At 40.4% G+C, this 13500-nt stretch overlaps 1 protein-coding gene across 2 annotated transcripts in view; it reads right to left on the reverse strand.

Annotated features, from left to right (window-relative positions):
- adamts10 (ADAM metallopeptidase with thrombospondin type 1 motif, 10) overlaps window positions 1-13500 on the reverse strand; it is a 51794-nt gene that overhangs the window by 32372 nt on the left and 5922 nt on the right. For both annotated transcript variants that reach the window (XM_023394602.2, XM_023394601.2), the window contains exons 3-6: window positions 4793-4932; window positions 4429-4638; window positions 1784-1952; window positions 1178-1380 (exon numbers count right to left, since the gene is read on the reverse strand). In XM_023394602.2, the coding sequence (XP_023250370.1) occupies window positions 1178-1380; window positions 1784-1952; window positions 4429-4638; window positions 4793-4932 (722 nt within the window). The remainder of the gene's footprint in view (window positions 1-1177; window positions 1381-1783; window positions 1953-4428; window positions 4639-4792; window positions 4933-13500) is intronic.

Raw genomic sequence — 13500 nt, forward strand, 5'->3', positions numbered from 1 at the left:
AAAACAGCTGATACACCAGAAGAGCACATTACACTAGAGCAGAGTCAAGTCACAAAGCCCAGTCTTGAAAATGGATGAAAAACTACCACTATTCGAGAAATAATAACAACCTGGTTCAGCTATGATTTTCCTGTTAAGAAAGCAAATCGATGTGGATTAACGGGACATCTGTGTCTTCTGCTGCACGAGTGAGACTGATTTTAAGTTATAACCAAACACTCTAGAACATAAACTAGTATGAAAGTCTCACAGGAGCTGTAAAGTCAGTGCACCACAACATCACAAGTGCCAGAGATTATTAAGAGAACCAACAGTAAACAGTAAAAAGACCAGAGCTAAAACCACTGCTAGCACTAAAGCTGCACTGTGACACTTGTCATTACTGGTGTAATTTGGCCCACTTTGCTCCACACCACTAAAGAGACGCTGTTGGTTTCTATGAGTTTGTAACACTCCAGATGCAACCTGGTTTGTGACAATAGCAGCTGACCAACCCTTCATTAGATACATTCCTAACATGTGTGTGTGTAGGTTTGTGAGTGATTACCTGTGTGTGAAGTGATCCCCAGTGACAGAAATAGTGCAGATGATGACATACAACCTAAGCTTGTCTAACTAAAACATGTGGCATACACAAGGAGAAATCAACAACAATCTACACATTTCTTTTTTTTTCTGTCTCTAAGCAGTATTCATGCAAATAAGCCTAAATCTGACTTATTTTAATCAGTTTTTGACACTTAAATGCCATAAAAAGTTTATATGTGATTGATCCTTGGCAGCAGAAACACAGCGAAACATATTTCTGTCACTGCAGACATTTCTGTTCTTTCCAACTGAGTCTAATCTCTCATCTAAAATGTTTCTTAGTTGCCTCCAAGCTGTTCCTTTGTCTTATACAATGCCAAGTCACCAAACTATGACTGGCTGATGGACTGCTGCTGAAAGCTTAGAAAAGCTACAAAAACAAATCATCATCCTAAGCACATCCTCTCAATCCCATTATCTTTTAGCGTGAAACTTGGCATAAAACTTTTAATAATTCTGCCATGCGTGAGAGATTTCACCCTGTCATTCATCAAGAATGACGAGAAGTCATCAAGATGACTCCAATGATGCTGGGAAAGTGACTTTTCAATGCACTGTGCATATACATCTTTTGTGTTGTGAAACTTACAATATTCATGACAGCCAGGATGTACTGCTCGATGTCCCTGCGACCATGGTAACCCACCATCATCTTGTCGGCCACTACCAGCGTCTCTACGTAGCGCTCCCGGCTAACTGAGCGCTTCAGAGGTAGCTGGCCACGGCCGACATGATGGGGAGGCGTCTTCAGTGTCCGCTGCCACCATGACGCGCCCTTCATCGGCTTTTCGTCTGAGAGAGATCACAAACACTCAGGCTTTAAACACATGTAGAAATAAGGACCTGACAATAGCTCAGCAGCATTCCAGCCGAATCATTCACTGCATCAGATTAATGATCATCTGAAACACTTTACTGAACAACTAGAACACAGGCCAACATCACAAGGTTGGATGTTTTCCTTTTAACTTTTATTTGTCAAAACATAGTTTTCTGAACATACTTTTGCTTTTTCAGCAACGCCCTGTAACGCAGACTTGGTCACACCCAATCACAACTGGGAACTCAGACACAACCACACAACAATCTTCTGCTGCTGGCTCTTATGCAAATGGGCCTGTGGAGTATTTACTACTCCAGTCTGGACATTACTGCTGCTCCTAAAAAGACCAGTGCTGTATATCTCCCCTCTCACCAATGACTCCACAGGATAAGCCCTTGTACTGATGGCGAAGTGATGACCGCTTGTAAACCACATGGGGGCGCCCCTCTGCTCTCTCCCCCCTTTCTGTCCTGGTCTGGTTATCTGGTGAGACAAGGGGTTCAATCAGGTACTCCTCTCCCCCTGCAACAATCACCCCCTGCTGCAGAAAGACAGATTCGTAGAATAGAATAGAATAGAATAGAATAACAGGGACAATTGCCATCATGATACAAATATCACAAACTTTACAGTACAAAGACAGTTTAAATCCTAACTTATTATCCCAGTGACATTTACTGCCTCATGGCAATTATAAAACAAGTTCACAAAGTTAATACAGCAATTAATACAAATGAATCCACCAATGAAAGGAATAAAACCTTTTTCCAATCACCTTTATTCTTAATATTGACAAAGAAGAATGAGAAACAAATCAGCAGGTCAAGTTAAGGTAAACCAGAGATGAATCAGAGGTCCTCTGAGGGATCCTCGTGCCAATGGCTCAGAAAACTAAAAGCTGCAAAGGAGGAGACCTCAAAATAATTTCTGAGCTTTCAATGCAGCAGATCTTGACCGTGTTATGCTGTATGGTTATTAAAGAAAAATAAGAGAACATGTAGTAACTAATGACAACTAATAACTGTGATAATAATCTAATCAGCAGGTAATTGATAATGAAAATAAACTTAAGCTCTAGCTATAATTTGCTGACAGTTATAACAATGTTGGCATCTACAAAGTCCTTAGTGAACAATAATAAAGTCAACTCTTTAAGATCTATGTTCATCTCAGACTATCCAGCTGTTGAAAAGATGACACTCATTCTTTATCTAGAGATCCTTTCATATTAAAGATACAAGGCTAACATGATCATCATATTGCTCTGTGTTCCCACTGTCTCACTACAAAGACTGTCCCTCTTATAGAGTCCTCTGATGATGAACTGTGGACCCATCTGAGAAAAGGATCAGGACCCCATAGTGGACCCATCTGAGAAAAGGATCAGGACCCCACAGAACACACACACACAGACACACACACATACAGACAAACACACGTGAGAGCATGAAAGAGTGAATGAGAGCGAGAAAAATGAGAGAGTGAGACAGAGACACACTAACACTTCCTTTGATTCTGCTCAAATGTGTTGGCCTCAGTCAGAGCGAGTGTCTCCCTTCGACTCACTGCGGCAGCTTTCAAAGTGCCTTTAATCCCTTAATAAAGTTAGTGATGCTCCTCTGGACACACAGCCTGCTCACTGGTGAATGTGCTCATGCTGGTTTGACCAACAGTAATTACGTGTGCTGCTTATTAACGCTTTGTGAACACATCTAATCCTCAGCTGTGTATACAACTGTTATTGTGGGGCCGACTGTTTGGAGTGAGAGGATACACAGTTACACCGTGCTGTGCAGGAAAATTATGCATCAACAAAATGATGCATTGCAGTTCAGAATATCCAGTCAAGTGGGTCAGACAGGGAACTAACTTTAAAGTGTCAACAAACAGATGCCAGTCCTTTACTCTGGTGTGCTGAGATGACCCCACAAGGATGGGAAGTAAATGAGAGGGAGTTGATGCTGCACTAAAAGCTAAACAAGTCCACTTTGAAATGCTGCTGAAATTTCCAGAAGTTTAAAGCCAGACCCTCAGTTCATATCTTTGCTCAAAGCCTGCCTCCTGTAACCTGATTGCCAACTACAGCTCAAGTTAATATCTCCTACATTTCCCAGACTGCCTTTGAACACCCTCAAGAAAACATGCCAGAACCTGATACATTGTTTGTTAAAGGCAAATGTTAAAGGCCTCAGTGTGCTTCAAAGGAAGTGCTTGTTGGACCTTTTAACAGTGTCTGAATCTCCTTCCCCCAACACCTTTCCGACATCAGAATTGAAACGGTTGCATCCCACAACTTTCCAAAACAGGCACCCCAACAAGTATGCCAACTTCACACAACGTTAGAACTACTCTCTTCTCTTCTCCTCTCTCTTCTTAACCCTCTCTATGACAGCAACCTCAGGGCTGGGTTATGTGAGAAAAGAAGTAGTTTGAACGATGACAGAAAAACACCTCTACCAATCTTGCCTCCACAAACCTGACCAATCACTGCATGGAGTGGGCAATAATGTTGGATTGTGAGTTTTGGAAAAGTTACAGAAAGGTATGGAAGAAGGGTGTTTCACATGTTGTTCAACCATCTGAACAAGCATTTGTTGTTTCTGTTTCTTGTTTTGCATTTCTGTAGCTGAATTGTATTCTGGTCTATTGAGGCTACTCTTGGTAGATAAAATGAACATCCCTTTCTCGTCCTCAAAATATACAGTATAATGCCCATTAAAAGCTGATACAACTTGACCTTTTAAAAAATCCAAGAAAAGAGACGAAGGGTGAATCCTTCCTTTGAGATTAGGTTCAGATGTACCTGAAGTTTCATTCTAGATCATTTCACTTAGCGGATCACACTAGTTGGTTTGGCCAAAGATTACGGCTTTTAGACTCAAGGTTTGTTAAAACTTCATGCTTTGATGTTGGAATCAAGCGTATCTGATCCCTTATTTGCTGAGCCAGTGCTGCTGCTGCTGCTGACCTCCCTCACTGTATTAGCTGTGGATTAGACTGGGAGGGTTCAGTCTTACCAGGCCGTTACAGTTGCTCAGGGCCACTTTGCTGGAGTGCGGCTGGTCTTGAAGGTGTCCTATGTAGTGGCAGTGGGGAGAGTAAGGGTGACTCCATGCTAATCGACCCCTCTTCCAGTACTCCACCCTGAACTGTCGGGACAGCAGGCCTCCCTGCAGTGTCAGGTTCAGCAGGAAGTTGTTACGTGACGTGGACAGCTGGTAGAAGAGCTTGAAGGCAAAAATGAGAGTTTAGTTTATGAATGCTCTTGATTCGGAATGTTAAGTAGTTTAGAGAGTAATCTAAAATTGTGTATAAATATGAGACAAACAGAAAGAAAAGAAGAATGAAAAGTACGGTCAACAATTTTAAAAAGCATAATACAGAGTCAGGCAGCCTGTCTTCAGTGCTGCGTCGTCTTCTTCTGTGGTGTTCAGGCATTTCGGCATCCAGCGTCTCGCCATTAGGTCCTACACGTACTGGGATGGCAATCTCATACTGGCCTAGACTGGACAGGAAGGCAGCTAGAGAGAAAGAGAAATAAGGAAAGCATAAAACCACAATCACAGTTTAACTTAAAAAGCCAAATTCAGCTTAATCTAATTGACTCTAATTAAAAACAGACGAGGATTTGTGAGTTACTTATTTTGAACAAAGCTACAGGGCTTTTTATTGAGAGAGTAACCCAGTTGGCAAAGAGAGACTTGCTGACTTTTTGGCCCATTGCTGACAAGGCCCCTCCACTCCAAGTACCCTCTCCTTCATGAGGCCAAAGGGATGTTGCCATAGTTACCCTGAAACTGTATACTTCCTGTCTGTCCCAGTCTGTGCCGGGGCCTGGTGGAGATTTATTGTCCAAACACACATAGTTCCAAACAGCTAACTAACGGGGAAAGGTCACCGGCAAATGAGCCCAGTTTTTTTTTTTTTTATCAAACCTTTGGCCTCACTTGGTGGAGAAACAGCCCATTCCCACACAGAGTAAATACCCAGAGATCAGAGTTCCTTGGTGCAGACTTGGAGAGCTCTGTACCGGGAAAAACCACTCTGTAGGCAGCGGATAGGTCTGGCATGAATAAACAGCAAGCACAATTACAAATGCTGTCTTCACATAGAACTCGTGAGGCTGTACTGTATTTTGGACATGGGAACTTTAGTACAAAATATGCCCAGTGTTCAAGTGGTTTCAATCATGAGAACAAAAATGGATGATGCCTTGTTCCCCTTTCAAAAATGGTAAATGAGTCTCTGAGTTTCTTCCCTCACTATATAGGTACACAGCTATGAAGCGAGCTAAACTTCCAGTAAAGGTTCAAGAAGGCAGGATGGCCTGTGTAGTTTTTACTGGAAGCAACACAGTTTTTCCAAACTGTGAGAACAGTATTGGACAAACACAGCCAATTCAATGATAGTGGTTACAAACTGGAAAAACATGCAATACATTTAACAAGATTTGGACTAAAGGTACTGTTACTTACTGTTACAGTTATACAGAATGTGGAAAGCAACTTTTCACTTCTTTTGTCTGTCAGCCACTAACACTCCTGTCGTTTCAGAGCCTGCCATTTTATTCCTGTTCAGCAGTGTTTTCCCAAGCTTACTCATTACCAGGCCTGCACACCCACCTGCACCCTAGTTTTTGTCTGTCTGTTGTTTTTTCACTCTCCTAACCCTGTTCTGATCAACAACTTACTAAACCTTTCTTTTAATTTACCTGTTTTGTTTGGTTTTGTTCACAACAAAAGTGAATTTACTCTCACATATCGACTCATTTTCGAGGTATTAACCTAAGATGCCAAGCTTCAAATTAATTGAACTTTGCGGCCGCATCCAATCGCTGTTGACCACTGCTAGGACTGAAAGATGAATGACAAGACCAAGACTTAAATTTGACTAAATATCCGCATCCTCAAAATCTGAATACAGATGCGGCTACCAAGTTTGTTACAACAGCACTTTTTAAGTATGAAACGCAGCAATCTACTGCTCACGATATTAGCATTGTAGCTTGGGTTACGCTGTTTAGTGCAGTGGTAAATACTGCGCCAACATATGCAGAACGTGCAGCGCAAACCCTAGTTTTTCCACTGTAATGTGAATTTACCCCTAGAGCAGTGCTAGCTAGAATGTTACATTAGCAACATGTTAGCCTCAGACATCTAGCTAGTAGGTTTACCCTAAACTGTTCGTAGAAACACATATCTAACATCTAAAATTACAGAAACCCTTAATGACTTTAATGTAGGTAGCACCTACAGGTTATGGTCCAACGAGGTCAGTTACAGAGTTGATAAAAGACGACAACATCAAGAGTTGACAAAATGATGACCGCGAGACTTGGTGTTGCAGTGTAAGTGCTAGTAGTAGTTGCTAATAGCAACAGAATGTTTAACTGAAATATTGACTACATTTTGCACCAAAATCTCATCGACTCTATTCCTTAAACTTCCTCCAAAGCATCACCTTCCTAAGAGCTCTGAGCTTTTTCCCACAACACATCCGTCCTGCTCTCACAAACCGCAGCAAGTAATCAGGCAGGTGGTATTACCATTACCTTTGAAGCACAGGAAAAGCTCCTGGAGAGAAAATGAAGGGAGGGTAATAAAGTAGATATGGAAGAAATTAATCAGACCTCACACAGAATAAACTGCTGGACTAATGAAAACCAGCAAAAAAAAAAAAAAAAATTAGTCTGCAGTTTGAACTAAAGGTTTGAGCGGAAGTGCTTTTTCAAAAACCACTTAAACCTCCTCTGCAGGATTTCCAAGTAGTTCCTCTCGCTCCCACAGCAAATCTGTCTGCTCCACATGGGAAAAAAGACACATATAGTCCTTCACATCGATTTTTAAACATCTAAAAATACAGCAAAACAGTGACTTTACTAGTAGAAGTTGATAAAATCATTATCATGCTACTGTTTCTCTGATAGTTTATGTTGCCTCCCATTGTAACAGATACACACCAGATGTCAGAACATCAGCGTTCAAAGCAGCAGTGTCTGTTGTTGACAGAATGAAACCATCATATAAAAACTGGTGTGTTAATCACATTTGCATGTGTACAGTTTACTGGAAGACAAGGTGGTTACATGCATGGTTAAGTACAGTTATAATACCCTTGCTTGTTATTTTTACATATAATTTCATCTAATTTCTTTAGCATAAACATATATCAATCCTTCTGCAGCAGTTTAGTTTAATGACTTTTAATAAGGCGAATGAGGAATGCGTTTAAAGAGTTTGCACCACTGCTTTCTATCAAGATGCCTGTTTCTCCCATTTATGTCTGGGATAATTCCTGTTACTGTACATGTAAATAAATTATTCCCTGTGACCCTGTCACTTTATACACTTGGTTGGAATCCAGCTTTATGGAAAACCAACAAGACAACATGTGTTAATGTTTGCATCACATTCTGCACACAATTATTCCTGCCCTGTCTTTTTGTCAATCCTGAGAGTATTACCCAGTACATATCTGATATTTTACCTCCAACACATCGCAACTTGACCCAATGGCAACCTTGCAGTAACCAACAGTGTAAAATACAGTGTGTTCATTCAGCATTTGAAAATGTTGAGTAGACATCAAAGCATACAGCCAAACAGAGATTGAGAATGGAAACACGCTTGCTAAATTTAACACGAGACACTCCCTGGCTAAAAGAGTGAGATACAGAAGCCTCTGTGCTGATAAATATACATATCCACCCATGAACAGGGCATCACCCTGGTCCTGTTATCACCAAATGCAAATAGTGGAAGGAAATATTCTGGATGGAAAAGTGTCCCTCCCTCCATCCCAGGCACACCGCCATGGCACCTCAGACCAAACGCTGCTGCTCTGCCTCTTTTGAAACAACTACAACACGAGGAAGAATCTACAAATATTCAGTGTAAACAACGAGAGTAAGAAATAATCCCATTAAAAGCTAGAACACTTCTTGTATTACCTCAGAGGAAAGGAGGATTTAAAATGACATTGCATATCAAAACCAGCAGCTTAATTCAATCTCATTTTGTCTTTCTCACTTTGTCTGTCTTTCATGTCTTTCATTCAAAAGTATGTGGACACTGCTGTCAAAATACTTTTGAGAGCTGATTTTCTGCGGCTGTTTTTCATGTTTTTGGTTTCACACTTTAACGTTTCACGTTTTAAACCTGCGGTAACTGATTTTTTGGCAGCTTGAGGACAGTGGAAACAAGTTGTCAACACAACACTGTCAAATCATCACCTTTTAGATTGATATGGAGAACCTGTCGTCAAACTGTTGTTGATTTACAATAAGAGTAGGAGTCATGTTTCTGGCCAACGGAAGAATTTAAGTCCAATATTCACTCTCTTTTAGCTCTGTTTTTGGTCTTTACCAACTCCTGAGGGAAATATCTGGCTCTTTAGATGCTAAATGCTCCACTATGTTCACCAGCTAGTTGCTAACTGTTATTGTCTGCTGTTTGTTTACAGTGGATTCTTCGAGACTTTCCACTAAAAACAGCAGCCGAAAACAATGCTATGATATGTAAACAATGAGCTGAAACTCACTATAACACGTGCCCCCTTTCACATTGTCACATTGTTTTCACAGTCATCTGATTTTGCTGTGATGAAAATATCTATTATAACCGCTTTAAATGAATCCCTTATATTCTTGCACCTTCAGAGACTGTGACACACGATACAAGTTTTTGGTCCTACAAACTTTGTGTGACAAAAAAGGAAAGCTGGACTCCGACTTAACTTAAGTTGCTACTGGTACTACCTGAATACATGAGCAGCTATGAGGACTGTGCCACGCAAAATAATGGAAATCTTAGTGCTACAGCTTACAATGATATTTTAGACAATAGTGTGCTTCCAACTTTGTTGCAACAGTTTGGATTGGTCCCTTTCTTGTTTAAAAACATGCACAAAGCCAGGTCCATAAACAAGTAATCTTCCCCCCTGGAACAGGGACTGTGAGCCAGGTCTTATCACCCAACATCAGTATTGGACCTCACTTGTGCTCTTGTGGCCGAAGGGTGAAAGCTCAGCAGCCATGGTCCAAAATATTGTTGAAAGCTTTGCCCATGGTTTCCAATGAAACATTCAACAATCAGATACGGAGGTAAAATTCCAGTGTCTGTATACTTTTGGCCATGTAGGACACAGGAGCTACAGTAGTCCACCAAAAGCTGGGTCTCAATACAGTTTCAAACATATTCAGGGTCAAAGTCTCCTTTTAGTCCATTCACCCATCCAACCCCCAGACTAAATCACTCTTTCACTCTGTGTGCCTCTCTTTTTTATCACAACTGAGATAAGTGGCTGTATAATGACTGTACAAACTACTGTATAAACAGTATAGTTTATAGTACTGTATATAATAGATTCTGTGTACAAAATGACCATGATTGCTCTCTGAATTGGTGGGTTCTGTCAAAACAAGACAAGCAGGACGCTTTTTTAAATAAACACACAGACTCTAACAAAATGAACCAGAGAGAGATTTTATGTTTCTAGCAATTTTACCATTATTTCATTTGCTGTTGTAGGAGTTTTAATCAAAAATGACTCAAAGGGGTTATCATCGGTGTTAAAATATAAGCCAAGGGCTGGACAAGAGTCAAGTCCAGAGGTCAGAGTAGAGGGAAAATAAAAAAATGTATTGCCAAGATGTTTCTTGTTCTGTGAATATTGCATTAATCTTTAAAACAGAATAAAACTATAAATTTGCAGAAATCTGCATTTTACATTTGAGGCCTCTTTGTTACTGCCTTTAACGCTGCACCTTCAGTTAGAGTAGCACATGGCAACATAGAACTGTTGTGGTTGTTATAGACGATAAATATACTAAATCAGATTTTTGATAGTGGCACACATCTACCATTTCAATGCTGTGTGGAAACAAGGAAGCGCTAATTCAGTGTCATTACGTCCTATTAAAGCTGCATTAATAGGTTTTTATGCCCTCTTGGGGGCAACAGAACAAGCTGACAACACCAGATTTCCGTATGATCACCCTATTGAGAGGTTGTGGTGAACTTGTTAGCAAAAGGTTGCATATTTACGCAACCAGCAGACATGGCACAACATTAGCATTCATTCATAGTGATGTCTCTGTGTGCCTGATGAATGCAATCCAATATTCATTCCTCTTTAAGCTCTGTTTTGGTCTCCACCAACTCCTGAAGAAAATATCTGGCTCTTTAGCTGCTTCACTATGTTCATCATCTAGTTAGACTGTGTCAGCCTGTTGTTTGGTGCTTGGCAGGAAACATACAATGGGCTTTCAGAGCTTTTTCACTGGAACAACGCTGCTGCTGGAACTAAAATTGATGTGTGCAGTTGCTGGCCAGAAAATCAAAACAATGACCTAAAAAAACTGCAGTGTTGGGTGATAATTTTCTGTGGTTTCATCTTTTCAAGCAACCCATTTCACATTAGACATAGTCATTCAATCCATTTTTAAAATAAAAATATCAATTAGTTCAGCTTTAAAGGCCAAAATGTCTGTACGAAGTGTCCTTAGGTCTTTGACGAATTGAGCCACGTCAGTGTTTGAGCGGTGGGTTATTTAAAGGAAGCAGCGTGGCAGACTATTGGAGACAGATGGCAGTGAGGGGTCAGAGGTTAAGTTTAGGAAATGCACAATCACAGCCTTGTTCTGGGTGATGAGACACGGACACTCAGGGAATTTATGTCTTTGCCTTCAGGAGATTTCAGTTGCTTCAGCTTCAGTGTGTATTTGAGTGAGACAGAGAGACTGTGTGGTGAGAGGTGAGGGGGGGGGGGCAGGCACGTGGCTGTGCCACAGCAACATGATTTGTGGAGGCAGAGTTCAAGTTCAGCAGCCCAGACTTGCAGGCCTGGAGCGTGCCTCAGCTGGTCAGACAGCCGGGTCAGACCCTGAACCGTTTTCTGTGGCTCATTTCGCCAAATTTTTTTTCATCTGAGCACTGTGCATGTGAATTACAAATAAAAACAATTACAGTAACTATGGAACACATGATTATCTTTAAAACAAAATTAAATTATAATCACATATTCACATTAAATACAAATTAAAAACTGTATTTATTGTGAATTTCTTAACATGGGTTGCATTAAGAATGTTTTTTTCTAACTCAAATGAAGAACAGATTTCACCCTGGGAACCTTGACCATAAAAATCATTAAAGTACTGTTGCTCAAAAAGACTGAAAATAATGAAAGCAACCCACATTATAAAGTCAGGATCACAGACAATAAACCACTGATGTTTCCCCACTATTTATAGAGACCTCAAAGAATAAGGTTAATAGTGTGTCTAATTCAAAGGTCTCTAAAACTCTTTTCACACATCACAGAGTGATGAGAGATTAAACTTGAATTGGTTTGAAAAGTTCAACCTGTGTTATTCACCCTGGCTTTAGACTAAGGTGGGACACCAGTCTGACACTGCGGTTTTTTAGTGGGAATGGGTGAACACACGTTTCTATAATAACTGTAAAATTATTACACTGTAACGATAGAATTGTTATGGAAGCTTTTCGCAGCTGCAGGAATACTTGAACATGATTGAGTCTAAGTTGTTGCATTTTGCTTAAGGTAACCAAACAGAAATCCTACAATATGACCCAGCTGCTCTGCTTAGTCTTAAGGCTAAACACAACAGGGGCAGCGTTAGATAAGTGTTGACAGCTCTGTGCAGTAATAGGTATAACAGTAAAGTTGTTACAGGTAGGGCTGCGAATCACACCTCAATAGTTTCAAAAACTGTCTGACACTTAAAGTCTAATCCAAACAGTAACCTTGTTTCACCTGTTCTTTAATCAAATAGTTCCTGACTGAAATCAGTATTTTGCCTGTTTTGGTGTATTTTATAAAATGGTGAACAGCTGCTTGTGTTAAGAAACCATCTAACACTTTGGTTTCTTTTGTTAAATGAAAAAAAAAGGGTTTGTAGAAAAACATGTTCATGTCTCTCAGTTAGGTGTAGAAAAATGTTGAGGTACTGACAGTAATGTAAAAAAAAAAGGATATGAATGGGTCTAGGGTTCAGCCATACGACAATAATATAAATAAATTCATCTATAATATGAGATTTTGCAATACCATTTATACCATGGTACCCATCCCGTCAATATCTCTTAGTGCATAAGGCCATTGCGGGCAATGTTGAAAATCAAACAATCAATCAATCAACAGTGATTTCTATACAGCTATAACTATATTTTTACATGATTTTGCATCACTATGATGAAGTATGTTGATTTGTATTTGTATGTCGTTTGGTTGATTAGTCAAAAACATAAAGAGACGTGTCTCTCGCTTTGTTTACTATATCACAAATCCATACTGTCCCATCCACAATGAGTAAAATACAGGTTTTACACAGGATTATTATCTCATGTAAAACACAGTAAAACACAAGGTTTCTTGGTCCAAGTCTGTCAGTCTGATAGATCTCAACTCCCTACCAGAGTTGATGTTCTGGTTTAGAGGCAGTAGTTAGGGGGGGGGTTTCCACTGGCCTGGGTTGGTCAGTGTTTCCACTACAGCCTCACAACAGGGGAAAGCCACACCGAGCCAAGCTGCAAGCTGTGTCCAACTGTGCTGGTCTCCTGAGCTGGAGACTGGAGAGAAATCTCTGTTTGTAGAGTCTCTGTATTTTTGTCGCGTCTACCTGAATCACTGTGGTTTGGTGCTTTGTTTAACTCCTGAGTTCCTGTTTGTACTTTCAGTTACCACTCTTTTTTTACTGTTTATTGATCCCTTTCAGCAGTACCAGAGCTGTGTGAACTTACTCTTAATACAAACCGAATCTGTCCTGCTGTGGCTGCTCTACATTAAAAGCGTCCCACTGGTGACCCGGTGAGATGTTTTCATTGTGAAGAAGTTATTGGAGAGTGTTTGTCAGCAAGTTAGCGGTACTTCATTAGCGATACAAGTAAACTGTTTTACCTTGAAGTGCCATGCAGTGGAAAGACAGTTGCAACCCCCACCCCTCCCACCAGCACCACCACTACCACACACACACACATACACACACACACACACACACACACACACACACACACACACACACACACACACACAAACCTATAATTAATATAAATTATAATTGTCTCCTC

The sequence above is a fragment of the Seriola lalandi genome, unplaced genomic scaffold, assembly GCF_002814215.2.
Source record: "Seriola lalandi dorsalis isolate HSWRI2012SDOR001 ecotype SW California unplaced genomic scaffold, Sedor1 jcf7180002054949, whole genome shotgun sequence".
In the NCBI taxonomy this organism is placed as follows: Eukaryota; Metazoa; Chordata; class Actinopteri; order Carangiformes; family Carangidae; genus Seriola; species Seriola lalandi.